Source organism: Bos javanicus, chromosome 4 (assembly GCF_032452875.1).
Source record: "Bos javanicus breed banteng chromosome 4, ARS-OSU_banteng_1.0, whole genome shotgun sequence".
Classification (NCBI taxonomy): domain Eukaryota; kingdom Metazoa; phylum Chordata; class Mammalia; order Artiodactyla; family Bovidae; genus Bos; species Bos javanicus.
Window position 1 is genome coordinate 67,756,036 of NC_083871.1, and position 27,247 is coordinate 67,783,282.

A 27,247-nucleotide genomic window follows, 5' to 3' on the forward strand; every position below is an offset into this window, starting at 1 on the left:
GTCCATTTCTCATCTATAAGACAACCACACCTAATTTCTCCCCGCAGAGTCTGGGCTTCTATTCTATTTAAAATCATATCTGGAAAAGGGAAAACTGGGTAAAATCAAATCGGTTCAGTTCAGTTGCCTCAGTTGTATCCGATTCTTTGCGGCCCCATGAACTGCAGCATGGCAGGCCTCCCTGTCCATCACCAACTCCCGGAGTCCACCCAAACACGCGTCCATTGAGTCGGTGATGCCATCCAACCATCGGATGCTCTGTCGTCCCCTTCTCCTCCTGACCTCAATCTTTCCCAGCGTCAGGGTCTTTTCACTTGATTTATTGTCTGGTTATCTTTTAAAGTGTTCTCAGTGGTCAGAGAATTGTTAAATCGAGAAATAAATGGTTCAGAAAGAATAAACAAATCTAATCTTGAAAAATAAAGAAAGAAATGTGTCTCAGCAAGGAGAATGAAAATAATTGAGATTTCATTATAATGTTTCGCTGTCCATTTTCCATAAAATAATCCTATAATTGTCTACTGTTTTGACAGTCTGAGTCACTCAACCAGTGGAATGATTAATGAAAACAACAGGGAAGGATTTGTCACCCTGACACAGGGCAAGGAAGTGTGTGAGTCATTAAAAAGCAAAAACCGAGGCAAACATCATAACTGCCAGGTTAGCAGATACGGACTGAACATTGAGGAATCTGTTTTGGACGTGGTTATATTACTACCCATGCCTGCCTGCTAAGTTGCTTCAGTCGTGTCCAACTCTGCAACCCTATGGACTGTAGCCAGCTAGGCTCCTCGCTCCACGGGATTCTCCAGGCAAGAGTACTGGAGTGGGTTGCCATGCCCTTCTCCAGGCAATCCTCCCAACCCAGAGATGGAAACCGCATCTCTTTTGTCTCCTGCATTGGCAGGTGGGTTCTTTACTACTAGCACCACCTGGGAAGCCCCTTATATGAACTACCTATATACATATAGACATATATATATATATGTACACACACACACACACGTATAGTGACTGCAGAGTGCACGTGTGCTCAGTCGTGTCTGATTTTTTTTTTTTTAATTTTAATTGGAGGCTAATTACTTTACAATGTTGTGGTGGTTTTTGCCACACATCAACGTGAATCATCCACGGGGGCACATGTGTCCCTCCATCCTGAAGCCCCCTCCCACCTCCCTCCCCACCCCATCCCTCTGGGTTGTCCCAGAGCACTGGCTTTGAGCGCCCTGCTTCATGCATCAAACTTGCACTGGTCATCTATTTTACATATGGTAATATACATGTTTCTATGTTATTCTCTCAAATCATCCCACCTCCGCCTTCTCCCACATAGTCCGAAAGTCTGTTCTTTATGTCTGTGTCTCTGTTGCTGTCTTGCATATAGGGTTGTTGTTACTATCTTTCTAAATTCCATATATACATGCATTAATATACTATATTGGTGTTTCTCTTTCTGACATACTTCACTCTGTATACTAGACTCCAGTTCCATCCACTTCATTAGAACTGACTCAAATGCATTTGTTTTTATAGCTGAGTAATATTCCACTGTGTATATGTACCACAACTTCCTTATCCGTTTGTCTGCTGATGGACATCTAGGTTGCTTCCATGTCCTAGCTATTGTAAACCGTGCTACGATGAACACTGGGGTACATGTGTCTCTTTCAGTCCTGGTTTCCTCGGTGTGTATGCCCAGCAGTGGGATTGCTGGGTCATATGGCAGTTCTAGATCCAGTTTTTTAAGGAATCACCACACTCTTCTCCAGAGTGGCTGTACTAGTTTGCATTCCCACCAACAGTGTAAGAGGGTTCCCTTTTCTCCACACCCTCTCCAGCATTTATTGTTTGTAGACTTTTTGATGACAGTCATTCTGACCAGTGTGAGATGGCACCTCATTGTGGTTTTGATTTGCATTTCTCTGATAATGAATGAGTTTGAGCATCTTTTCATGTGTTTATTAGCCATCTGTATGTCTTCTTTGGAGAAACGTCTGTTTAATTCTTTGGCCCACTTTTTGATTGGGTCATTCATTTTTCTGGTTTTGAGCTCCATGGGCTGCTTGTATATTTTGGAGATTAATTCCTTGTCAGTTTCATTTGCTATTATTTTCTACCATTCTGAAGGCTGCCTTTTCACCTTGCTTATAGTTTCTTTCCTTGTGAAAAAGCTTTTAAGTTTAATTAGGCCCCATTTGTTTATTTTTGTTTTTATTTCCATTACTCTGGGAGGGGGTCATAGAGGATCTTGCTGTGATTTATGTCAGAGTGTGTTCTTCCTTTGTTTTCCTCTAAGAGTTTTATAGTTTCTGGTCTTACATTTACATCTTTAATCCATTTTGATTTTCTTTTTGTGTATGGTGTTAGAAAGTATTCTAGTTTCATTCTTTTACAGGTGGTTGACCAGTTTTCCAAGCACCACTTGTTAAAGGGATTGTCTTTTCTCCATTGTATATTTTTGCCTCCTTTGTCAAAGATAAGGTGTCCATAGGTGTGTGGATTTATCTCTGGGCTTTCTATTTTGTTCCATTGATCTATATTTCTGTCTTTGTGCCAGGACCATACTGTCTTGATGACTATAGATATATGTTTGATTCTTTGCAACCCCTTGGACTATAGCCTGCCAGGCATCTCTGTCCATGGAATTTTCAAGGCAAGAATACTGGAGCAGTTGCCATTTCCTACTCCAGGGGATCTTTTCGACCCAGGAATTGAACCTGCATCTCTTGAGTCTCCTGCATTGGCAGACGGATATATATATATATTACCACTGAGCCACCCAGGAAGCCCAATAAAACAAAATATTTTTTTTTTAAACATTTCACTTTCTTATTTTCTGTAAGTGATCCACTTGGCAAGTGTGCAGTGGCTAAATCCAAGAGTGGGTCCCAGTTTTGGGGACCAGAGACTCGCAATCATTTCAGGACTGTTGATTGAAATGTGATTTGATGAGAGAAATGGGAAGAGTGGAGGCAGCGAAGCCTGGATAGAATTCCAAGTGGGCACATGACTGAAATGCACAGACCTTTGTTTTCATGATTTTAAAATATAGGAAGATAATGTTAACTTTACATTGGCTCAAATTAGAGTAAGGGAAATAACATGTTCATAGTAGATGCTCGGAAACGAGAGGGTGTTCCTTCTTAATCTCCTGCCTGAATATATCTCAGAGATACATGATGATCACAAAGGGGAAGGTGCCATAAAAATGTGACTGTTTTAGTCTAGATTTGTCATCACTACCGATAAAATACACACTCTTCTATCTCTGAAAAAGGCAAATGAGGGGTTTTATTGCCAGGTCTTATAACAAGACAACTTGAGTGATAACATCACTGGAAGGTATACTTTTTTAGCATTTGTACTAATTTCCAATAGAGAAAAAAAATGTTTAGAAATGTCAGATGAGTCATTCATTTATCAGATGTCTTTTTATGTACCTAGTATGTGCTGGGCAATGTACACATGGTAGAAATAATAAGCCATGAAAATGGTAAACTTAGCCTTAATCACATTTGAGTCAAGTTTTCCATAATGTATTTTTTAAAGAAATTGTGTTTTGTGATTTATTTATTTTTGTGTCTACTCAAGTATCTATCATGATACCTTTGACAGAAAAGTTGTCAGATAAACCAACACTGAATGAAGAGTACATAATAGATCTTTACCAGTGAAATGATTATTCGAAAATGTTTGCTTTTTGGGGTCAATTTGTAGAACTATTACTTGATAGACTTACTGTCCCTAAAAAGAGAATATAGCAAAATTATACAAGCCAAATTTCAGACATGTAAGCACATCTTGATAACACCACATAGGGATGTTAAAGTGTACTCATGAGTATGTGCTGTGCAAGTCACTTTAGCCATGTCCAACTCTGAGACTCTTTGGACTGTAACCCCCCAGGCTCTTCTGTCCTTGGGATTCTTCAGGCAAGAATATTGGAATGGGTTGCCGTGTCCTCCTCCAGGGGATCTTCCTATCCCAGGAATTGAACCCGCATCTCTTACATCTCCTGCATTGGCAGGTGGGTTCTTTACCACTAATGCTACCTGGGAAGCCCACTCATGAGTACACTTTGATTCAACACTTTGCCTAAATAATTATTATTACAAGAGGAGTTCATTAGTGAGGTGATTTTATATAAACTATGGAAATTACATTCTTCTTTCATAATTTGGAGGTGGTTTAGGATTCAGAATAGGTCAGACCACATTTGGGGCTTCCCTGATAGGCCAGTGGTACAGAATCTGCCTGCAATACAGGAGACCTGGGTTCGATCCTTGGGTTGGGAAGATCCCCTGGAGAAGGGAAAGGCTACCCACTCCAGTACTCTCACCTAGAGAATTTCATGGACTGTATAGTTCATGGAATCTCAAAGAGTCAGACAGGACTGAGCGACTTTGACTTTCACTTTTAAAATTGGGCTTCCCTGGTGGCTCAGCGGTAAAGAATTTGTATGCAATGGCAGGAGACACAGGAGACGTGGGTTCGATCCAGGGGACGGGAGGATCCACTGGAGAAGGGATAGGCTACCTACTCCAGTATTCTTGGGCTTTCCTTGTGGCTCAGCTGGTAAAGAATCGCCTGCAATGCGGGAGACCTGGGATCGATCCTGGGTTGGGAAGATCCCCTGGAGAAGGGAAAAGCTACCCACTCCAGTATTCTGGCCTGGAAAATTCCATGGACTACAGGGTCGCAAAGAGTCAGACATGACTGAGCGACTTTCACTCACTCCTACGCTCAGACAAGGTTTAATTCTGGCTCTACCACTTAACTTCTTTGAGCCCCAATGTCCTTACGTCAACATGGGAATAACAACTCCAGCATATGATTGTGGCATGGAATAAAAATGAAAACTTTCCAGAATTCTCAGACTGTGAACTTTGGAGCCCTGGAAAGCCTTGGAAATACTGTGAAAGTTCTACAGGTCTATATGTACCCACCTAATGCCTCTAGTCTATCTAAAACATATGTGCACTGCTGATTCTCAAAGGCATGTAAATTAACTCAAAATTCATTCATTCAGCAGCTGTTTATTGAGCACACACAAAAACACAGCACCAGGCACAGGGAAAACATTCATAAACAAAATAAACATCTCTCTGTGTTCATGGGTCTTCTGTTCTAGAGTGGGTAGAGGATAATAATGCACAAGGTAATAAAAGTCTGTTGGAGAATGATAAAGATTAAGATGTAAAAGGAGAGAAAGGGAGTATAAAATATCAAAAAGTAGTGTTAGGGAGGGCAACTCTGAGAAAGCCTCACTTAAGGAAGTGAGGGAGTTAACCAGATGGATATCCGGGAAAGAGCATTCCAGGGACAGGAACAGCTAATGCAAGGGAAGGAATAGTGCAGATCACAGTTAAGATTTGGTCTGAGAGGGACTGGAGATGATGAGCAAAAGGACAGTAGAGGATAATGTGAGGGAAGTGAGCAAATCATGTCAGCCCTTATGCCTCAGAAAAAGGACTTGGCTTTTGCTTTGAGGGAGATGGGAAGTCATTAGCGGGTTTGAGCAGAGGAGTTGCTTGATCTTATTTGACAGACCACTGTCTTGAAATTAAACTGGAAGAGCAAAAACAGAGGCCCATTGAGGAGGCTACTGCAAGAATCTAGGTGAGAGATGATGGTGACCTGGGGCAAGGTAGTAAAGTACGGATGTGGAAAGACACTGGATTCTGCATTTGTCTTGATAGAATAGATAGAGTTGATGAGATTCACTGATGGACTTTTGTGAGGTTTGCGTGAAAGAGGACAAGACCAAGTGTGTTGGCCTGAGCAGTTAGAAGAACAAAGTTAACATTAATGGAAAGAGAGGCTGCAGGGAGGATTGGAGGGTTGCAGCTTCATTTTGAACATAGGAAGTTTAATACTAGACACACAAGTGGAGATGTCAGGAAGGCAGCTTTTTCATGGAAGGAATACAGAACTATTTTTAAATATCACAACCAATAATAGCTCTTTTCAGCATAATCTAAAAGAATTATTATCATGTTTATGTCCACAAAATATTTCAAAATTTAAAAAGAGCCTTTTACTGTAAAAGGCTGAAAACAGAGGTAAGTTCAAGTGACTATTTTAGTGGCCGATAAATATAATTTTTCCTTTTCCTCTTCCTTTAATACATGTTGATTTCAAATTTTGGCATCATTATACAGATTTTGAAATCTTAACTTTGGCTTTTAGATTTTTTTTTTTTTTAAATAAAGCTTGCAATGGAACTTTCTGGTAAGAGAAACCCTAAGGATGGCAGAATTGTGTTCACTGGTGTCCATGTTATTTTCTTTTGGAAAGAAATTAGAACGTTCACTTAGTACTTTGTACTTCTGACCTGTAACTTGCACGTCACTTGGTACTGTTGGGGATGACAAAAGAAGGAAGGGACTGAGCTCTGCGCTGTTGTGAAATTTGCAGTGTGAGGTTAAGAATAAAATGCATCGTGCAAGTCTTGTGGAAATCCTGCTTGTTTGATTGTGATTTTAATTCACCTAAATGTGCCATTTTAGTAGCACCGATATGTGATGGTTTGTTCTAATGTCTGCCCTTCTCAGTCTTACGCTGGGAAGTACGTGCCAGCCATCGCCCACTACATCCACATACTCAACCCTGTGACGACCATGAAGATCAACCTGAAGGGAATTGCTCTCGGAGACGCGTATTTTGATCCCAAGTCGGTAGGTGGCTCTTCTTTCCTTTCCATTTTGTTCCTTAAGGAGATGCAATCCCCTTTAATCAGACAGAGGCTCCTCTTAACCCTAGAGACCTAACTTCATAAAGGGAAATACTGTTCCTCGAATGACTTTCTAATGATTTCAATCTTCTAATTTTTACCAAATGTTCTATGGTGTCAACTTACTGTGTCAGCGTAGGTTGGCTGAGTGCAAGTGTCAGTGTGTGTGTGCCTGTGCTTGGTGTGTTTGTGTGTATTTTGTGTATGTATGTGATATATGGGTGTGTGTGTGTGTTGTGTGTGGTTATGTGGTATATGTGTGTATGTGTGTTTGTGTGGTGTATTTGCATATGTTGTGTGGTAGGTGATGCCTGTGACGTATGTTTGTGTGTTTGTAAGTTTTATGTCTGTGTGGGTGTGGTGTATTGTGTATACATTGTGTGTGTTGTGTGTGTGTGTTGTCCCGCTCCACTAATTAACAAGTTACAGAGGGTTATTTCTCAAGCAGACGGGCTCCCCTCACATCCCTTTCTCTCCCTGTCATGTCTGTGTTTGCCTCTTTTCTCCTCAGATCATAGAGGGCTACCCATCATTCCTGTTCCAAATTGGCTTGTTGGATGAGCAGGAGAAAAAGTACTTCCAGAAGCAGTGCAATGACTGCGTGAAATTCATCCGCCAGGAGAAGTGGCTTCAAGCCTTTGAAGTGAGTTCTGGGTCCCGCGCTGTCCTGGAGCAATAAGCACCATCTGAGAAGGTCCTGGAAGCACTGGGGTGCCTGGCCTGGTGTTTTATTGTTAGAGAAGCTGTATCCGGGGTGCTGTCACAGTCAGGAGGCGAGACGAGTGGGCTCATAAGGAAGAAAAGGACCATCTGGGTTTCTTTGAATTTACTTTGGCAATATTTTAAACCTGAGATCACCTCGGGGTGTTTATATAACTGTGTCTTTCATTAACTGTTTTGATTTCTGTACATGCTGTGTCGCCCTCGAGGCATCCCTGCTATAGGGAAATCAGAAGAAAGGCAACCTGGAAAGTGGATGCATATGCGTCCACATGTGCTCTAAGCCCTTCAGAGGGGAATATCTGCACACGGGGCTCCAGCTGGGGAAGTGGCCGCAGTTTAACAAATGTCACATGTGCCTGTGTGTCTGGAACAAAGAGTATAAACGGTGGTGTGGTCGTTTGCAACTTTTGCAAAGAGCTGTTGGCTTTTGTGAATATCATCACATCACTCTCCTAAAATTGAATTTGAGGATCCAATAATATGATTATGTTCTTGAACCATTTTTTTTTGGTTGTTTAAAACCTAAGACTCTACTAAATATTAGGATACATGGGGGACTTTGTTTGTTTGCTGGCCTTTGCGAACAAAGATCATGTGTAAGCAGTCTTCCTTGGGGTTATGCCACCTTTGCCATAAAGCCATGATGTTTGACCCAGTAAATGTGGTGTGACTGAATTTTGAGGCCTTTAATCTTGTTATTGAAAGCACAGCCTGTCACCGTTAACCTAACAGCATTGTTATTATTAAAGCTGAGGCCTGATATTAATAGACTTAAGGCGCTGCAGGTCAGCTGGTTCAGATCAAAACAGGAGACATACAAATTTATGGAGAAGAGTGGGGTAACAAAATGATGCTCCATTTTACAAATAGCCAGGGCACTACCTGAAAATCCCCAGGGAGTAATGCTGTGAATTCTGACAGCAGCAAGCTGTGTGAGTGCTGGAGCTCAGGAAGTCCTGGGTCACTCTGCAGGATGCTGGTGGGCTCCCCTTTCTGCTCCAGGACCCTTGATATGGCTACAGTGTGCATACAGGATTTCTTACGCAATTGTGAATGTGACGGAAGAAGGATCTTATTGGACACATGCTGGGTCATTCTTCAACTCACAATCACAGTATTTTCAAGACTGGTTTTAGGCTATTTACTGTGGTAGGCAGGAAAGGTAAAAAGGACTAAACTTTCAGAATTTAGAATTAATATGAAATATAACATTGGATGAGGCCCATCTGCACATGAGACAGGCGATGTGTTTTTGAAGAAGCATACAGGGATTAAGCAATATCAAGAACAAGAACATTTGATAGCTTCAAAGGAATAAAGAGGGACTTCTCTGGCAGTCCTGGGGCTTCCCTGAGAGCTCAGTTGGTGAAGAATCTGCCTGTAATGCAGCAGACCCTGGTTGGATTCCTGGCTCAGGAAGATCCACTAAAGAAGGGATAGGCTACCCACTCCAGTATTCTTGGGCTTCCCTTGTGGCTCAGCTGGTAAAGAATCTGCCTGCAATGGGGGGACCTGGGTTTGATCCCTGGGTTGGTAAGATTCCCTGGAGAAGGGAAAGGCTACCCACTCCAGTATTCTGGCCTGGAGATTTCCATGGATTGTATGGTCCATAGGGTTGCAAAGAGTCGGACATGACTGAGTGACTTTCACTTTCCCTGGCAGCCCAGTGGTTAAGACTTTGCTTTCCAATGCAGGGGGTGGGTGTGAGATCCATGGTCGGGGAGCTAAGATCCCACATGCCTCACAGCCAAAATACCAAAACATGAAACAGAAGCAATATTGTAACAGATTCAATAAAGACTTGAAAAATGGTCCACATTTCTTTTTTTAAAAAAGGTAGGGGGATAAATAAAGCAGATAGATGTCTGTGGTGCATGCTCCAGCAGCCTAAGCACCCACGGAATTAGTGAAACTATTGAGAAGTTCAGGTGTTTTGTATATTCCGAGACAATGAGAAAATGGCATATAAGGTCTCTCCCAAACCAGATTCACCAGAAAAAAGAGAACCACACCCCCACCCCAAAATCCTGAAGGTATGCAATGTCTCTGTGGATCACTGGTCCAAAATCTTGTGTGATAAATGAAAACGCTTTTGCTTTTTCAAGGGAAATAAAATGATACTTAGGTAAGTCAGCAGGTAGTGGGAAAATGTGTTTCAACTTATGCAATCAGTTCAGTTCAGTTCAGTCACAGTCGTGTCAGACTCTTTGCGACCCTGTGGACTGCAGCATGCCAGGCTTCCGTGTTGATCATCAACTCCCAGAGCTTACTCAAACTCACGTCCATCGAGTCGGTAATGCCATCTAACCATCTCATCCTCTGTCATTCCCTTCTCCTCCCGCCTTCAATCTTTCCCAGCATCAGGGTCTTTTCCAATGAGTCAACTCTTCCCATGAGGTGGCCAAAGTATTGGAATTTCAGCTTCAGCATCAGTCCTTCCAGTGAATATTCAGGACTGATCTCCTTTAGGATGGACTGGTTGGATCTCCTTGCAATCCAAGGGAATCTCAAGAGTCTTCTCCAACACCACAGTTCAAAAGCATCAATTCTTCAGTGCTCAGCTTTCTTTATAGTCCAACTCTCACATCCATACATGACTACTGAAAACACCATAGCTTTGACTAGACAAACCTTTGTTGGCAAAGTAATGTCTCTGCTTTTTAATATGCTGTCTAGGTTGGTCATAACTTTTCTTCTAAGGAGCAAGCGTCTTTTAATTTCATGGCTGCAGTCACCATCTGCAGTGATTTTGGAGCCCCCCCAAATAAAGTCTCTCACTGTTTCCACTGTTTCCCCATCTATTTGCCATGAAGTGATGGGACTGGATGCCATGATCTTAGTTTTTTGAATGTTGAGTTTTAAGCCAACTTTTTCACTCTCCTCTTTCATCTAAAGGCTCTTTAGTTCTTCTTTGCTTTCTGCCATAAGTGTGGTGTCATCTGCATATCTGAGGTTATGGATATTTCTCCCAGCGATCTTGATTCCAGCTTGTGCTTTTTCCAGCCCAGCATTTCTCATGATGTACTCTGCATATAAGTTAAATAAGCAGGGTGACAATATACAGCCTTGATGTACTCCTTTCCCTATTTGGATCCAGTCTGTTGTTCCATGTCCAATTCTAACTGTTGCTTCTTGACCTGCACACAGATTTCTCAGGAGACAGGTCAGGTGGTCTGGTATTCCCATTTCTTGAAAAATTTTCCACAGTTTCTTGTGATCCACACAGTCAAAGGCTTTGGCATAGTCAATAAAGCAGTAGTAGATGTTTTTCTGGAACTCTCTTGCTTTTGCAATGATACAACAGATGTTGGCAATTTGATCTCTGGTTCTTCTGCCTTTTCTAAATCCAGCTTGAACATCTGGAAGTTCATGGTTCATGTACTGTTGAAGCCTGGCTTGAAGAATTTTGAGCATTACTTTGCTAGTGTGTGAGATGAGTGCAATTGTGTGGTAGTTTGAGCATTCTTTGGCATTGCCTTTCTTTGGGATTGGAATGAAAACTGACCTTTTCCAGTCCTGTGGCCACTGCTGAGTTTTCCAAATTTGCTGGCATATTGAGTGCAGCACTTTCACAGCATCATGTTTTAGAATTTGAAATAGCTCAACTGGAATTCCATCACCTCCACTAGCTTTGTTCATAGTGATGCTTCCTAAGGCCCCCTTGACTTTGGACTCCAGGATGTCTGGCTCTAGGTGAGTGTTCACGCCATCATGATTATCTGGGTCATGAAGATCTTTTTTGTGTAGTTCTTCTGTGTATACTTGGCACCTTTTCTTAATATCTTTTGCTCTGTTAGGTCCATACCATTTCTGTCCTTTATTGACCCCATCTTTGCATGAAATGTTCCCTTGGTTCCCCAATTTTCTCGAAGAAATCTCTAGTCTTTCCCATTCTATTGTTTTCCTCTATTTCTTTGCATTGATCACTGAGGAAGGCTTTCTTATCTCTCCTTGCTATTCTTTGGAACTCTGCTTTCAAATGGGTATATCTGTCCTTTTCTCCTTGGCCTTTTGCTTCTCTTCTTTTCACAGCCTCCTTAGACAACCATTCTGTCTTTTTTCATTTCTTTTTCTTGGGGATGGTCTTGATCCCTATCTCCTGTACAATGTCACGAACCTCCATCCATAGTTCTTCAGGCACTCTGTCTATCAGATCTAATCCCTTGAATCTATTTCTCACTTCCACTGTATAGTCATAAGGGATTTGATTTAGGTCATACCTGAATGGTCTAGTGGTTTTCCCTACATTCTTCAATTTAAGTCTGAATTTGGCAATAAGGAGTTCATGATCTGAGCCACAGTCAGCTCCTGGTCTTGTTTTTGCTCATTGTATAGAGCTTCTCCATCTTTCCTTCTCCATCATTACTTTGCCAACAAAGGTCTGTTTAGTCAAAGCTATGGTTTTTCCAGAAGTCATGTATGGATGTGAGAGTTGGACTATAAATAAAGCTGAGCACCGAAGAATTGATACTTTTGAACTGTGGTGTTGGAGAAGACTCTTGAGAGTCCCTCGGACTGCAAGGAGATCCAACCAGTCCATTCTAAAGGAGATCAGTCCTGAATATTCATTGGAAGGACTGATGCTGAAGCTGAAACTCCAATACTTTGGCCACCTGATACAAAGAACTGACTCGTTGGAAAAGACCCTGATGCTGGGAAAGATTGAAGGTGGGAGGCGAAGCAGACAACAGAGGATGGATGGCATCAACGGATGTGAGTAGGGAGGCCTGGCATGCTGCAGTCCATGGGGTCATAAAGAGTCAGACTGAGTGATTGAGCTACTGAACTCACTCACTCCCTCCCTCAGTCTTAGTTTCCTCTGAATAGTTATCTTGTTCTCTTTACCTTAGCTGCTCATTCCCTTTTCCACCTGCAAAAAAATGCTGGCAATCACTTCATAATCTCAGATGCAGCAGATTCAAACTCTTCCACCACCTGCCACCTCTGGTCCTCCCAGCTCACTTCTCCAAACATACCACTGTGAGCTGTCACCCTACAACTGCATTGTCTTTTGATCCACGGATGCTACTGCTCCTTCACGGCCCCCCACTCCTGCAGGTCTTAACCCAATGTAAACCCAAGCTCAGTCCCACATATTCTCAACCTGTGCCCCCTTTGCATGTCCTCCAACTCCTTTGGCCAAACCGCAGTCCTGGCTAAATGCCCCTCTCCACCACTTCATGCCTGCCATTGTGCAGCTCCACATGACCTGAGAAAAACACACGATGTGCCAATTGCTCTCACTCCCGGTTGATGACTGGGATTTCAATGCCAGCAGTCCAAAGCTTACTTCCACCAGTTTCAAGCACCTGGAAGTATGTCTTCTGCCTCCTTGTACCTGGAAGAGTGGTCAGTGGTCATATTATGATAACCCTTCCCCACAACTCTTGCAGTTGGGGCCTTTGGGCCTGCTGCTTTCTCTCCTTAGAGTGTTCTTTTCCTAGGTATCTGCATGCCTTGCTTCTTCCCTGCAACAGGTCTTTACTTCAATGCCATCTCTTCAGTGAGACCTGTTCCTCCTCTCTGCAGTGTCCCCTCCACCCAGCACCAGGCACACACACATGCCCTCACACACCCATGACACTTCCTCTTCCCCTTCTCCTTGTTAGTTTTCTCCTTTGCCCTCACTACTCTCTAGTACGCTGCATGTTTTACCTATTAATGCTTGTTTAATGTTCTTTCTGGAATATAAGCATTTTTTATCTGTCTTGTTTGCCACTGTTTCCCCAATGCTCGGACAGTGTCTATAGCACAGAGAACATGTGTGGTGAATGACTGTTGAATGAAGCAATGTGAGAATGACACAGTTACTGAATAAATGAAAAACAAATGCTTGTACTTATTTACCTACCCTGATGTTTTCCTCAATCTCCTCTCTCCCAACCTAGTTACTGGACCGACTACTAGACGGCGGCTTAATAAGCGAACCTTCTTACTTCCAGAATGTTACAGGATGTTCTAATTACTACAATCTTTTACTGTGCACGGTAATGACAACATTTAAAAACCATAATAGTGTTTGCTTAAAACTTTTGGCAAAACCAAACTTCCTCAGAACTGGGAAATATTATAGCTGACTTTACACTAGAAAAACATGTCCAAACTATATTGCATTATTTGGTCTACTAATCTATAGGATCTTTTACCTTGCCAATGTTGTATACTGTATAATCTGACCATTGAGAATGTGTGATATTCCGGATAACTCAAAAAGAAAAATCTCTGATTAACACAATTTCCCCCCCAGTAGAGCTTGTTATACAGAAGTTCTTTTGTGAAGAAGAATGGCCAGGATTGCAACTCTGGGTATCAAGCCCCAGAGCTCCAGGCTTGTAGTGAGTTTCTTGAAAATGCCCACATTATTTGTTCTGTACTTAAGACAGCTTGGATAACCCAAACTGCCAAAGCCTTTATGAAAATATTTGCTTTGTCTTACTTTTAACTTAAGATTTTTAATGCATTTAGTATGGCCCTCACTTTAAGCCCTTTGGAATATTCTCAAAGTATTCAAGTAGTTTCTTTCATAGAAGTATGCCAAAGTTGATGTCTATTGCATAGCTTTAATCGAATAAGACAAAGGGATCCAGAGTGGAGATTTGAAATTGTGTAATCCAAGTCTAGGGTATATGACTATGCATTCTGTTTTTAAAATTGCCTTATTTATGAACTATTTCGTATATAATATATAAAGCTAATTTCAATGGAATTTGCCAATGCTGGGGTTTTGGACTTAGATTTGACCAAGAGAAAAACATTTGCTAGGCAAGAAAGAAGCAAAATTTGTAACTCTATTTTTTTCTTCAAAAGTAATGTATTCACAGTTAGCAAAAAATATTGATGATTCACAAAATTGTTGATTTCAAACTTTAACAGTTTTTTAATTATTTCATAACTTTTTGAAAAAAAAAACAGCATTTAGTCCTTTTTTTCCTTTTAGCTTAATGAATCTTACAGAGACTTTTATGCAATGGTTTTAAAAAATAAGGCTCTTGGACAAGTTTTCTTTTGATTTATGTCCTTCATAAAGTATCATCTATTTTTACACTTGATATGTTTTTCCTCTTAAATTATGGAATCCCAGGGACAGAGGAGCCTGATGGGCTGCCGTCTATGGGGTCGCACAGAGTCGGACACGACTAACGTGACTTAGCAGCAGCAGCAGAGTATTTATTTTGTGTGTGTGTTTTTAATAAACAGCAGAACACAAAAAAGAAATCCTCATCTTTTAATCTACCACATCACCTCCCTGGCTCCTTGTGGTCCATTTCACCTTCTTTCCCAAGAGCCTCCAACAAGGAGCAAATTGTCTTTGATAATCTCACCTCTTCATCTTCCCTATCTATCTTTGTCATGAAGGGGGTTTTTAATTGGAGTCACAGATGGCCAAATATTAGTTACAAAAAGGAAAATCCAGCATTTGCAAATTGGATATTGGCTCTGAGAGTATCAGATCATCCAGACTTTTTGGATAAAATTTGAAGTGAAGTGAAGTCGCACAGTCATGTCCAACTCTTTGTGACCCCCTGGACTGTAGCCCACCAGGCTCCTCTGTCCATGGGATTCTCCAGGCAATAATACTGGAGAGGGTTGCCATTTCCTTCTCCAGGGGATTTTCCCAACCCAGGGATCGAACCCAGGTCTCCTGCATTGCAGGCAGACGCTTTAACCTCTGAGCTAAATCTCCTCAAAACCCCCAAGTCAAAATGTTTGGGATGAAGACCAGTTAATAGTCATGTCACATCTTGTTCATTGTGGTATGGAAAAGAAAATGTTAGTCACTCAGTTGCTCCATTGTGTTTGACTTTTTGTGACCCCATAGATTATAGCCCATCAAGTTCTTCTTTCCATGGAATTCTCCAGGCAAGAATACTGGAGTGTGTAGCCATTCCCTTCTCCAGGGGATCTTCCTGACCCAGTGATCAAACCCAGTCTCCTGCATTACAGGTGGATTCTCTACCACCCGAGCCACCAGGGAACCTTCATTGTGATATATGTTAGGAAAAATGTGAAGTGTTCCCCAGCATGGTGTTCCCACCCAGTTGTATTTCCTAATGTCTTTTTGATGCCCCTTCTGCCAGGAGCCTGAGGATCAAGGTTACTACGGGAAATTTTTGTCCCTCCCCCACGTGAGACAAGCCATCCACGTGGGAAACCAGACTTTTAGTGATGGAGCCAAAGTTGAAAAGTACTTGCGAGAAGATACAGTCAAGTCAGTGAAACCATGGTTAACTGAAATCATGAATAATTACAAGGTAAGAGGGCTACTTTAGTTGCTATCTATTTTAGGAACTTTTCAGATTACCCAGAGTAGAAGTGATCTTCTTTTACTCGTAAGTCAACTCCTACCATTTTTTACTCTTCTGATATTTTACAAATGTAAATAACAACCACTGCATTGTTTGATTTCTTTGAATTAAAAGTTCTTTTTTTTTCCTTTTAATTAAATCACTTTCCCTTACTAGTTCCTAAAAATGAAATTCTCTTTGGCACATGCCACCTCTCATCATTTCTTGAGAAAAGAGGGATAACAGAGCCAGGAAGATGACTCGCCTAGTGTAAGCCAATTTTCCCCTATTATTGGCTTTATATTATTAATGCCAATGAAGTCAGGGCTAAATGAAATCAACTGGTTATTCCAAAAATGCTTTTTGCTTGATAATTACATTCATTCAGATCACTCAGCCACAGTTTCTTCAGTGTCTACTTCAAGCCAAATGTTGTACTAGGCTGTCAGGTTGAAGTGATGAATGAGACAGTTCAGTTCAGTTCAGTCCTCAGTCGTGTCCAACTCTTTGTGACCTCATGAATCGCAGCACGCCAGGCCTCCCTGTCCATCACCAACTCCCAGAGTTCACTCAGACTCACGTTCAGACAAGGTCCCTGTTTTGAGGCGTGTAGAGTCGAGCACTGTAGTATCTGACTGAGATGTTCTGCCTGACTCGATGCTGAAGGTACCAGAGGTTCAAGCAAAGGAGCTATGACCCCTAGAACTCTCACCGTGGGGGAAGGTCTCCACGAGCAGGTGACAGAGAGAAAGTTACCTTGTGCATTTCTTTGCCCTTTCCTTCTCTTCTCACCTCCTCCTCTGATCTTCTAGGACTGTTAGCATTGGTCCTAGGCATGGTTTGGGAACAGCCCGGCAGGGTAAGTATGCTAATGACAGAGAAGATCACCACCAGAGGTGATCTACTTTTTCTCTGTTTCCTGGCAGTGGCAAGAGTAAGGATTGGGATGAAAAAAAAAAAAAAACCATGGCAGCCAGTATACCAACACGTGAATTAGACAAATGGTAATCTGTACTCAAGTACTTTATTTCTATCTATCTAAAAAATTGTCCTGATACACTGCTTTTATTTGAACCAGACTTCTGCCATTTTATGACATAAGGAATACGCATTTCAGCAATGTCTATGTTGGGACTGTTCAGTGTACAACCCTTAGTACTGTCCAGGGAGTCCTTGGCCTAATGCAACCTTACTAGATTGTAATTCAGAATATGTCCAACCTAAAAGACCTATTTTCTGGTCCTGCCTGTAGTACAAAAAGTTTCAGTCCAGTCCCTGGACATACAACTTTTATTCCTAATAATCTAAGGTCAATGGTATGCAGACTCTACAAACCCATTATAAATCTGGAGAACTTGACAAAATACTTTCTAGGCAAGAAAGAGTCTAACTAGATGAGACAGAGAGAAAGTTACCTTGTGCATTTCTTTGCCTTTTCCTTCTCTTTCAACCACTCTTATCTTTGATTCTGTTGAGGAAATGTAGTGAGTGGTCCTTAGTGCTTGCCTGCTTGGAGCCTTCTCTGAGCAACTTCCCAGTGCTCTGCTGGTTGTCCTCTTCTCTGAACTCTCTGACCATGTGGCCTCTACCGTTGGGAGCATGCTTAGCACACATACTACCATTATGGGCTGTCAGTTGTAGCACCAGCCTCAAGCATACATCAATAATGCATAAATGAATAAATGGATGATTGAAAAATCAGTTCTTTAAACTAGTGCTATGTCAAAAATATATCTATTAAACTTGTTCATAATTCAGCATATATTTATTACCCACAAATTTATTAAACCAAAAAGAAACCCACATCAGTTTCTGTATAGATTACTTAGCATTTATGTCTTCAAGATGAAAACAGTTGGCTATAACATTAAGGAATGCACAATGATTTTCTTGAGTAGAGAGTGGAAAAAGAAGTTCCCATGTATATTTTTTGTGCCCTTGGAAGATAGATTTTCTCACTCTGTAAATTTAACTAGATATGATTCCTTTCTCAACTAAGTGAGGATAGCATGGGGCATATAGTTCACTTGATGATGTAAAGCTCTTTTGATACTGGCTTATCACCATATAGTGTCCACTTGATTGATGAAGAAGAATATGCTGATTAAAGTTGAGCCTGCGTTTTGATATTTAAACATATCTGTCTCTGTTTCCTATGGATCCTAAGCCTGCCAATATGAATCCCAATGAAATCAGAATATTTTCTAAACTTTCAAACTCTCAGTTGCAGAAAAAGAGAATAGATTTGTGATGCAGGTAAATCATATGTCCAGAAAGAAAGAGAACAAAGTATGCAGTCAGTCTGAGTGCAGACCAGAAAGCGGCTGCTGCTGGAACAGACTGCATATTCATGGCTAGAGCTGGCATAGGCCACAGGGTAGTGATTATCTTTGGCTTGTCTGTTCATGGTGGTGAACCTCAGTGTGTGTGCAGTGGAATCAGAACAACCTAGGCTGGCTTAAAACATTAGTACCCTCGAGGATATATTTATGTAAGACTCAGTACTAATTTGTCATAGAAAATAGTGCACATGTTTCTATTCATAAGAACATGGAAGTCTTTTTCTAGTACTTGATTCATTTTAGCCAATGTGGAGTATTCTCTGATGGGCTGAGGAAGACCTTCATTGGTTTCTGGAAACTTATAGAACTCTTTGTAGCACATCAGTTTCTGTGTAGACTGTGTGAAGACATAACCCTTTTCTTGTGATGACCTACTTGGGATGTGTACTTAAAGTCATTCTCTTTTCAGTAATTTTAGATATTTGTATGGTAAATTTGAAATATCATATTAGCAGTTCCTAAGACAACTAAAAGGAGAAATAATCTGTTGGACTATTGGAGTTACTGATGATTAAATCAGATCATGGTTAAATATAAATCTTACTAGGAGTAACACAATGTAATCCACCAGTGAATAACAAATATCAGGTTGAGCTGATCTCATAAATGCAAGAACATTTTTGCATTAGAAGTTTCATCATGTAATATATCACCTAAAACATTGAAAAAATAAAAAACATTCATCTTAATAGATGCAAAAACTGAATTTGACAAAATCAAAACCCATTTAGGATAAAAGTTAAAAAATTTTTTAATTTATTCATTTATTTATTTGGATGTACCTTGTCTTAGTTGCTGCATGTGGGATCTTAGTTCCCTAACCAGGAACTGATGCTGTAGCTGAAACTCCAATACTTTGGCCACCTGATGCGAAGAACTGACTCATCTGAAAAGACCCTGATGCTGGGAAAGATTGTAGGCGGGAGGAGAAGAGGATGACAGAGGATGAGATGGTTGGATGGCATCACTCATCAATAGACATGAGTTTGAGTAAACTCTGCGAGTTGGCGATGGATGAGGAAGCCTGGTGTGCTGCAGCCCATGGGGTCACAAAGACTTGGGCACGAGTGAGCAACCAAACTGAACTGAACTGAACTGAACTGAACCAGGAATGGAACTCTGGACCCCTACGTTGGGAGCATGAAGTCTTAGCCACTGGCCATTAGGAAAGTCCCAGGATGAAAGTTTTTAGCAAACTAGGAATGGTGATATCTATATTAGATTCCTACGCTTGCTGTAATGAATTACCACAATCTTGATGGTGTAAACTACAGAAATTTATTTTCTCAAAATCTAGAGGTTAGAAATACGAAGCTACTCTCACTGGGCTGAAAGCAAGGTGTCAGTAGGATGACTCTAATGGGACAATCCATTCTGGCTTCTGGTGGCTGTTGGCGTTCCTTGGCTTGTGGGCATATGATTCTAACATCTCCCTCTGTGCTCACATCGCCTTCTCTTCTGTGATCAAACATCCTATTGGCTTCCTCCTAGAAATATTCATGAGGCTGCATTTAGCGACCTCCTGGATAATCTCCCTATCTTAAGATGCTTAAGTTAATCAAATCTGCAAAATATTTATTTTTTAATTAATTAACACTGTATAAGGTGACATTCACTGGTTCCAACGATTAGGACTAGATATGTTTTAGCAGAGCAGTATTTAGCCTCCCATACTATGAGACTTTTTTGACCTAATAAAAACCTACATGTGTAAAATAGATAGCTAGTGATAAGTTGCTGTATAACACAGGGAGCTCAGCCTGGTGCTGTGTGACGACTAGAGTGGTGGGATGGAGGATTGGAAGGGAGGCCCAAGAGGGAGGGAATACAGGTAAACTTATGGCTGATTCACTTGTTGTACAGCAGAAACCAATACAACATTCCTCCAATTTAAAGAAAAAACCTACTAATAAGCATTATTCTGGTCTATAAACCTTAATATGCATTCTCTTTAAAATCAGGGTTATAGTGATGCAAACAAATAAAAAATGAAAAGGAGGAAAATCCAATTAATAAAAGTATAAGAAATAATGGAATAAAAAATTATTATTTGACAAATAGTATAGTAATAATTGTTTCAGGAAAGAATCAACAGTGGATACTAACATCAGTTAGTGAAAGTATGATGAGAATCAGAATATTTACCTGATCTCAAAGTATCCCCTTTCAAAATGTTTATGATGAAAGGGAAAATAGTAACTTTATTATTTTTTTTTAATTTTTATTTTATTTTTTAACTTTACAATATTGTACTGGTTTTGCCACATATCGAAATGAATCTGCCACAGGTATACACGTGTTCCCCATCCTGAACCCTCCTCCCTCCTCCCTCCCCATACCATACCTCTGGGTCGTCCCAGTCACCAGCCCCAAGCATCCAGTATCGTGCATCGAACCTGGACTGGCGACTCGTTTCATATATGATATTATACATGTTTCAATGCCATTCTCCCAAATCATCCCACCCTCTCCCTCTCCCACAGAGTCCAAAAGACTGTTCTATACATCAGTGTCTCTTTTGCTGTCTCGTATACAGGGTTATTGTTACCATCTTTCTAAATTCCATATATGTGCGTTAGTACACTGTATTGGTGTTTTTCTTTCTGGCTTACTTCATTCTGTATAATAGGCTCCAGTTTCATCCACCTCATTAGAACTGATTCAAATGTATTCTTTTTAATGGCTGAAGAATACTCCATTGTGTATATGTACCACAGCTTTCTTTATCCATTCATCTGCTGATGGACATCTAGGTTGCTTCCATGTCCTGGCTATTATAAACACTGCTGCGATGAACATTGGGGTACACGTGTCTCTTTCAACACTTTCTAACACCATACACAAAAATAAACTCAAAATGGATTAAAGATCTAAACGTAAGACCAGAAACTATAAAACTCCTAGAGGAGAACATAGGCAAAACACTCTCCGACATACATCACAGCAGGATCCTCTATGATCCACCTCCCAGAATATTGGAAATAAAAGCAAAAATAAACAAATGGGACCTAATTAAACTTAAAAGCTTCTGCACAACAAAGGAAATTATAAGCAAGGTGAAAAGATAGCCTTCAGAATGGGAGAAAATAATAGCAAATGAAGCAACTGACAAACAACTAATCTCAAAAATATACAAGCAACTCCTACAGCTCAATTCCAGAAAAATAAATGACCCAATCAAAAAATGGGCCAAAGAACTAAATAGACATTTCTCCAAAGAAGACATACAGATGGCTAACAAATGCATGAAAAGATGCTCAACATCACTCATTATCAGAGAAATGCAAATCAAAACCACTATGAGGAAAATAGTCACTTTATAGTGGAGAAACCTGGCACATGAATGTATACGTGCTGTTGCTCAGTTGTGTCCAGCTCTTTGCAACCCCATGGACTGTAGCCCACCAGACTTCTCTGCCCATGGGATTTTTCAGGCAAGAATATTGGAGTGGGTTGCCATTTCATACTCCAGGGTATCTTCTTGACCCAGGGATCGAACTCAAGTCTTCCACATTGGCAGGCAGATTCTTTACTGCTGAGCCACCTGGGAATTCCTGGTGATGGGACAAATCTACATTATGTGTCTCCTGATGTATTATACTGAGGACACAACAATGCTAATGTGCATTGCCAAAAGTGTATAGCAGGAGACTTCCTGGTGGTCCAGTGGTTAAGAATCCACCTGTCAATGCAGGAGACATGGGTTCGATTCCAGGTCAGGGAAGATTCCACATGCCCTGCAGAAAGCAAGCCTGTGTACCACAACTACTGAGGCTGCATGATAAACCCTGGTGGCTACAACTACTAAGTTCCCCTGCCACAACCACTGAAGCCCTTGTGCCTAAAGCATATGCTCCACAAGAGAAGCCACCCAGATGAGAAGCCCGAGCACCGCGATTAGAGAGTAGCCTCCTCTCACCGCAACTAGAGAAAAGCTGCTCACAGCAACAAAGACCCACCACAACCATAAATAGATAAATAAAAATTTTAAAAAAGAATGCACAGCATGAATTTGATCATGAGACAACAGCAGACAAACTCAAATCAGGGGACAAATTTAGCCACAAAGTAACTGGCTAATGCTTGTCAAAAGGTTATGAAAGAAACACACACACACATACACACACAAAGACTGAGGGATTAAGGAGACTTTACAACTATATATATATAACATGTGCTTTTTATTGCATCCAGGACCAGAAAAAGTATATTAAGGAACAACTGAAAATTTTTAAAATAAAATTTGTAGCAAGAAAATAGTATTATGTCAATGTTAATTTTCTAGTTTTGATGATTATATGATGGTTATTTAAAATGTTAATATTTTGAAGGCTACATAAAGAATCTGCAGGACTTCTTTATACTATTTCTTTAACAACTTTATTGAAAATATATTTCACATACTACAGAATTCAAATTTATGGTTTTTTAAATATTCACAAATTTTTGCAGCCATCATCACTATTTAATTTTAGAACATTTTTGTCACATTCCCCCCAAATTCCTTATGCTTTAGGAGTAATTCTCATTTATACACTGATTGTAAGTAAGTTGTATCCTGATTTTCAAAGTAATAAAATGCAGTGGGGAAATGAATAACTAGGTGGATAGATAGATAGATTGCTGCTGCTGCTAAGTCACTTCAGTCATGTCTGACTCTGTGTGACCCCATAGACGGCAGCCCACCAGGCTCCCCCATCCCTGGGATTCTCCAGGCAAGAACACTGGAGTGGGTTGCCATTTCCTTCTCCAATGCATGAAAGTGAAAAGTGAAAGTGAAGTCGCTCAGTCGTGTCTGACTCTGTGCTACCCCATGGACTGCCATCTACAAGGCTCCTCCGTCCATGGGATTTTCCAGGCAAGAGTACTGGAGTCGGGTGAGATAGATAGATTAGGGCATCTCCAAAGTCTAGGAAATATAGCCCATATCCTGTAAAAGCTATTGGCTTTAACTCCCTTGCTCTTTGTAGAAGTCCCCTGGTCCTCCTTAGTACTTTCTGATAAAGAGGTTACACATTTTTCTTATGAAGATTCTTGCTAAAGATTCTGAATATGTTTTCAACCTCCTTTTTCTGTTTGGCTACAGTTCTTGCCTGTGTAAAAATATACTCTTTTCAAAGACTAAAGAGTACATGAGAGAGAGAGGGAGAATGTGATTGTGTATGAGTGTGTGTGGTATATTTCCTGTATGAAACTATTATTTCAAAAAAACGGGAGCTACAGCTATATACATAGAGGCCATTTGTATCCACAGCAAAACATTGCCCTTGGATTGAGGTTGCCGTTGTTGCTGAATTGTCTGCAAGGTCACTGCAGTTTTAAGAAGGACCATCTCCAAAGGCCAATACCTCCATATGCTTTTGCTTTTAAAGGTTAAATTGCCCTTGGGTAGGGCTTAGTTTGCTGTGTTTAAAAGTTCATCTAGTCAGGAAATTGTAAATATAAAGTTACATTTCCCTGTCACTTATCATTCTGCAGCTCATTAAGTTTCAACTAATTGCATCTTCAGAATTCAGAATCTTAGAGTTTCTCAGCTTTACCACCAGACTGAAATCTTAACACCCAGGTCGTTAGAGTTTTATTTACTTATCCTAGGCTATCAAAAGATCTTCGTTTAGAAATGGGCAATTCCTGGCTAATGGATGTGACTCAGGACTTTGAAAGGTAAATATTTCTAGTAATCTAACTCGTTTTAGCAGTCATTCTAATTGCTTGTGGCATTTTCCTTAATAACATTTTCTGATGGCAAAATGTCTATGATAATATTGCCAGGAAACTAGATTTGATAAATGTCTAGCATACCAATAAAATTTTAACACTTAAACGGGCCTGATTCTTCAGCAGCTACATTGGATTCTGAGCTTTTGTTACACTATGATGACATCTCATGTGATCACTTTTCTTCCAAACCCTTTGAAAACCTTAAGGAGAATGCCAGTACCATTCTGTGAAAGACTTCTGTGAGGAGGGAATAATTCTTAGAGAAGCATAGTAGAGGAGAGGGAAGCTAATCCTGACTTGCCTTATGTAATCGTACTATTGATAAGGAATGATCACTTGGCAGGCAAATAAAAAGTGTGCATTTGAAAATCAGTTCTACTGCAGAGTTCCTCACAAATTACTTTCACCTATTTTAGTTATAATTCAAGTCAAGAGTAGCATTAAGTTTTTTTATTTAATGAGGCATGCTTTTTCTAGGCCTCTTTGATTTTTAAGCATTTCAGTGAATAAAGGGGAAAAGAATACCCATACATTATTTTTTCTTTTATTACCCATAAATTATTAAACAGACTTTGACTTCATCCCAAATTGCCATGCTAGTGCCAAACACCTTTAATTGTTTGTCCTTTAAATTAATGTTGGGATGAAATATGCAAATAACAACCAGCATATATTTTTATTTACTCTTACTTATTTTTTAAGACATTTGATAATTCTACTGTGTGAATTGGCATATTTTAAGTTGATTTGCTTGGTGAGCATGTCATCATTTTGTTGTTGTTCATTCACTCAGTCGGGTCTGACTCTTTGCAACCCCATGGACTGTAGCATGCCAAGTTTCCCTGTCCTTCACCATCTCCCAGAGTTTGCTCACACTCATGTCCATTGAGTCAGTGATGCCATCCAACCACCTCATCCTCTGTCACCCCCTTCTCCTCCTGCCCTCAATCTTTCCCAGCATCAGGGTCTTTTCCAACGAATCAGCTCTTTGCATCAGGTGGCCAGAATATTGGAGCTTTAGCATCAGTCCCTCCAATGAATATTCCTGGATGATTTCTTTTAGGATTGACTGGTTTGATCTCTCTGCAGTCCAAGGGAGTCTCAAGAGTCTTCTCCAGCACCATAATTCAAAGGCATCAGTTCTTCAGTGCTCAGCCTTCTTTATGGTCCAGCTTCTTTATGGTCATATCTGTACTTGACTACTGGAAAACCCATCGCTTTGACTATATGGATCTTTGTCAGCAAAGTGATGTCTCTGCTTTTTAATACACTCATAATTTTGCCAAGGTTTTATTTTGTTGCATTCAAAGGTACCTCATGCTGAAAACATTAGAAGGTACATTTGTGATTTATGGCAACATTAAAGTGGAATTTAATCTTGAGCCATCTAAATACAGCAGAGTGAGGGTGGTAAGAGAAGAAAGATATTAAATGCTGATACCATTGGTTATGTAGATTCCAAGGACCTAAAAATCAGCAAGCTTAGAAATGCACATTTGAATCCAGATGCTGTGAAATTCAGTTGTTATGAAACACAAGCAATTACATCAGTTGACTTTACTTTGAAAAGATGAATATGGAAAGAGCGAGAGGAGTATTGCTTTCTGGATACAGTGAGGACTCCTTCTTGTGCAGTAGAAGTCACCGTGCTGCAGTAGCTTCTCAGTCTTTACTCCTTGTGTCTTGGTAAAACAGAAGATGCTTAGGGATGTGATGGTAACACATCCCAACCGATTGGACCACTGGACACCAGTTGTCTTCAAAGCAGTGTGTGCCCACCACCATTCCCTGGGTCATGGGAGGGAAAAGTGTACATTAATATTTTTTAAAGGAAATTTAAAACTAAGCATTATTTATGTTTAGTAGATGGATTGGCACTAGGGCACTTATTTATCTCTGTGATAGTCACATTAGATGTGATAGAGCCAGAGTGCAAAGCCAGGATTTGGATTTGGGTTTTGGTTTTTCTAATCATAGTCATCATCATTTAAGTCCATTTGCCACAAAATCTGACTCCAGGTGCAGTATTCTGACTGCTGCTTCCTCTCCTTCCCTGTAAATGTGAGTAACTTAATCCAGTGGCTGTTGGCCTTGGCCTTTTGGTCCAGTAGGGAAAGCAGCATTTGCATACTTCCCACCACCTGAGGAAGCTGCAATCGCAACCTCTAGGGCTTTTCCCACAGGCTTTTCACCACTGAATTTGCCTGCCCTGCATTGTAGAAGTGATCTAACCATGCCCTTGTCATGGGGCAGCTTATGCCATCTCCTTGCTTATTATGAGTGTGAGCAGCTTCTAATGTTGTCAGGTAAACAGTGCTTCAGCACAGCATTCCTGTGCGGAACGACATGACTGAATGAAAGCCAGAAGGACCTTCAACCAAGCTTTCAAAAAATTGCTCTGAGCAGGAGCCCTTGACTGCCTTTGTCTTGATTTTCCTCACCTTGTGCTCTGTTCACTCTGCATATTCACATCTGTTTCTTCAGCATCTCAGCAGTCCACATTGAGTGATAATGATAACGTCAGGGAACAGGGAGCTGGCACAGGGACTGATGGCAAGAGGTTTTCCTGCAGCTCCTGTCTATTTCTGCTGGAACTAAAAGTGCTTCCGCCTGCCAATGCCGGAGACACAGATTCAATCCCTGGGTCAGGAAGATCTCCTGGAAGAGGAAATGGCAACTCACTCCAGTGTTCTTGCCTGGAAAATTCCATGGACAGAGGAGCCTGGTGGGCTACAGTCCAAGGGGTCACGCAGAATCGGACATGACTGAGCATAACACGACCAATAACAATAGGTGAGAGGTGATGTCAGAGGTGGGGGGATCAGAAAGGGGTATGAGAACAGACCCTGAAACAAGCTGAGCAAAAGGCTCCCTGGAGTGGGCCCCCAGGACTCTTCAAATGAGACAAAAATATTCTGGACATTATTAAAGGTCATTGTAAGTGTGATGTTCTGGGTAGTTAAACATTTTTCTCAGATCCCTGGATTGGAGTAATGGCTTAGTGGATTATTTTCAAGTTGGCTTTACTTATTGTTCCATTCTAAAAGCAACTAAAGTATTTAGAGTGAAGTTGCAAGTTAATTTCATTTCAAGTTAAGTTACATGAAATTAAAAGATACTTGCTCCTTGGAAGGCAAGCTGTGACAACCTAGAAAGCATGTTAAAAAGCAGAGACGTCATTTTGCCAACAAAAGTCCATATAGTCAAAACTACTGGTTTTTCCAGTAGTCATCTACGGATGTGAGAATTGGACCATAAAGAAGGCTGAGCGCCAGAGAAATGATGCTTTTGAATTGTGGTGCTGGAGAAGACTGCTGAGAATCCCCTGGACTGCAAGGAGATCAAACCTGTCAATCCTAAAGGAAATCAACCCTGAATATTCATCTAAGAAACTGATGCTGAAGCTGAAACTCCAATACTTTGGCCACCTAATGCAAAGAGCC

The 27,247-nt window shown here is 40.7% G+C and overlaps 1 protein-coding gene across 6 annotated transcripts in view; it reads left to right on the forward strand.

Moving 5' to 3' along the window:
- Window positions 1-27,247, forward strand: part of CPVL (carboxypeptidase vitellogenic like) — a 127,853-nt gene that overhangs the window by 66,041 nt on the left and 34,565 nt on the right. For 4 of the 6 annotated variants that reach the window (XM_061414253.1, XM_061414257.1, XM_061414258.1 and 1 more), the window contains 4 exons: window positions 6,555-6,677; window positions 7,245-7,376; window positions 13,345-13,443; window positions 15,535-15,708. In XM_061414253.1, coding sequence (XP_061270237.1) covers window positions 6,555-6,677; window positions 7,245-7,376; window positions 13,345-13,443; window positions 15,535-15,708 — 528 coding nt within the window. Of the gene's footprint in view, window positions 1-6,554; window positions 6,678-7,244; window positions 7,377-13,344; window positions 13,444-15,534; window positions 15,709-18,875; window positions 20,762-27,247 lie in introns of those variants that run through there. The other 2 variants (XM_061414255.1, XM_061414254.1) reach the window with 2 other exon arrangements.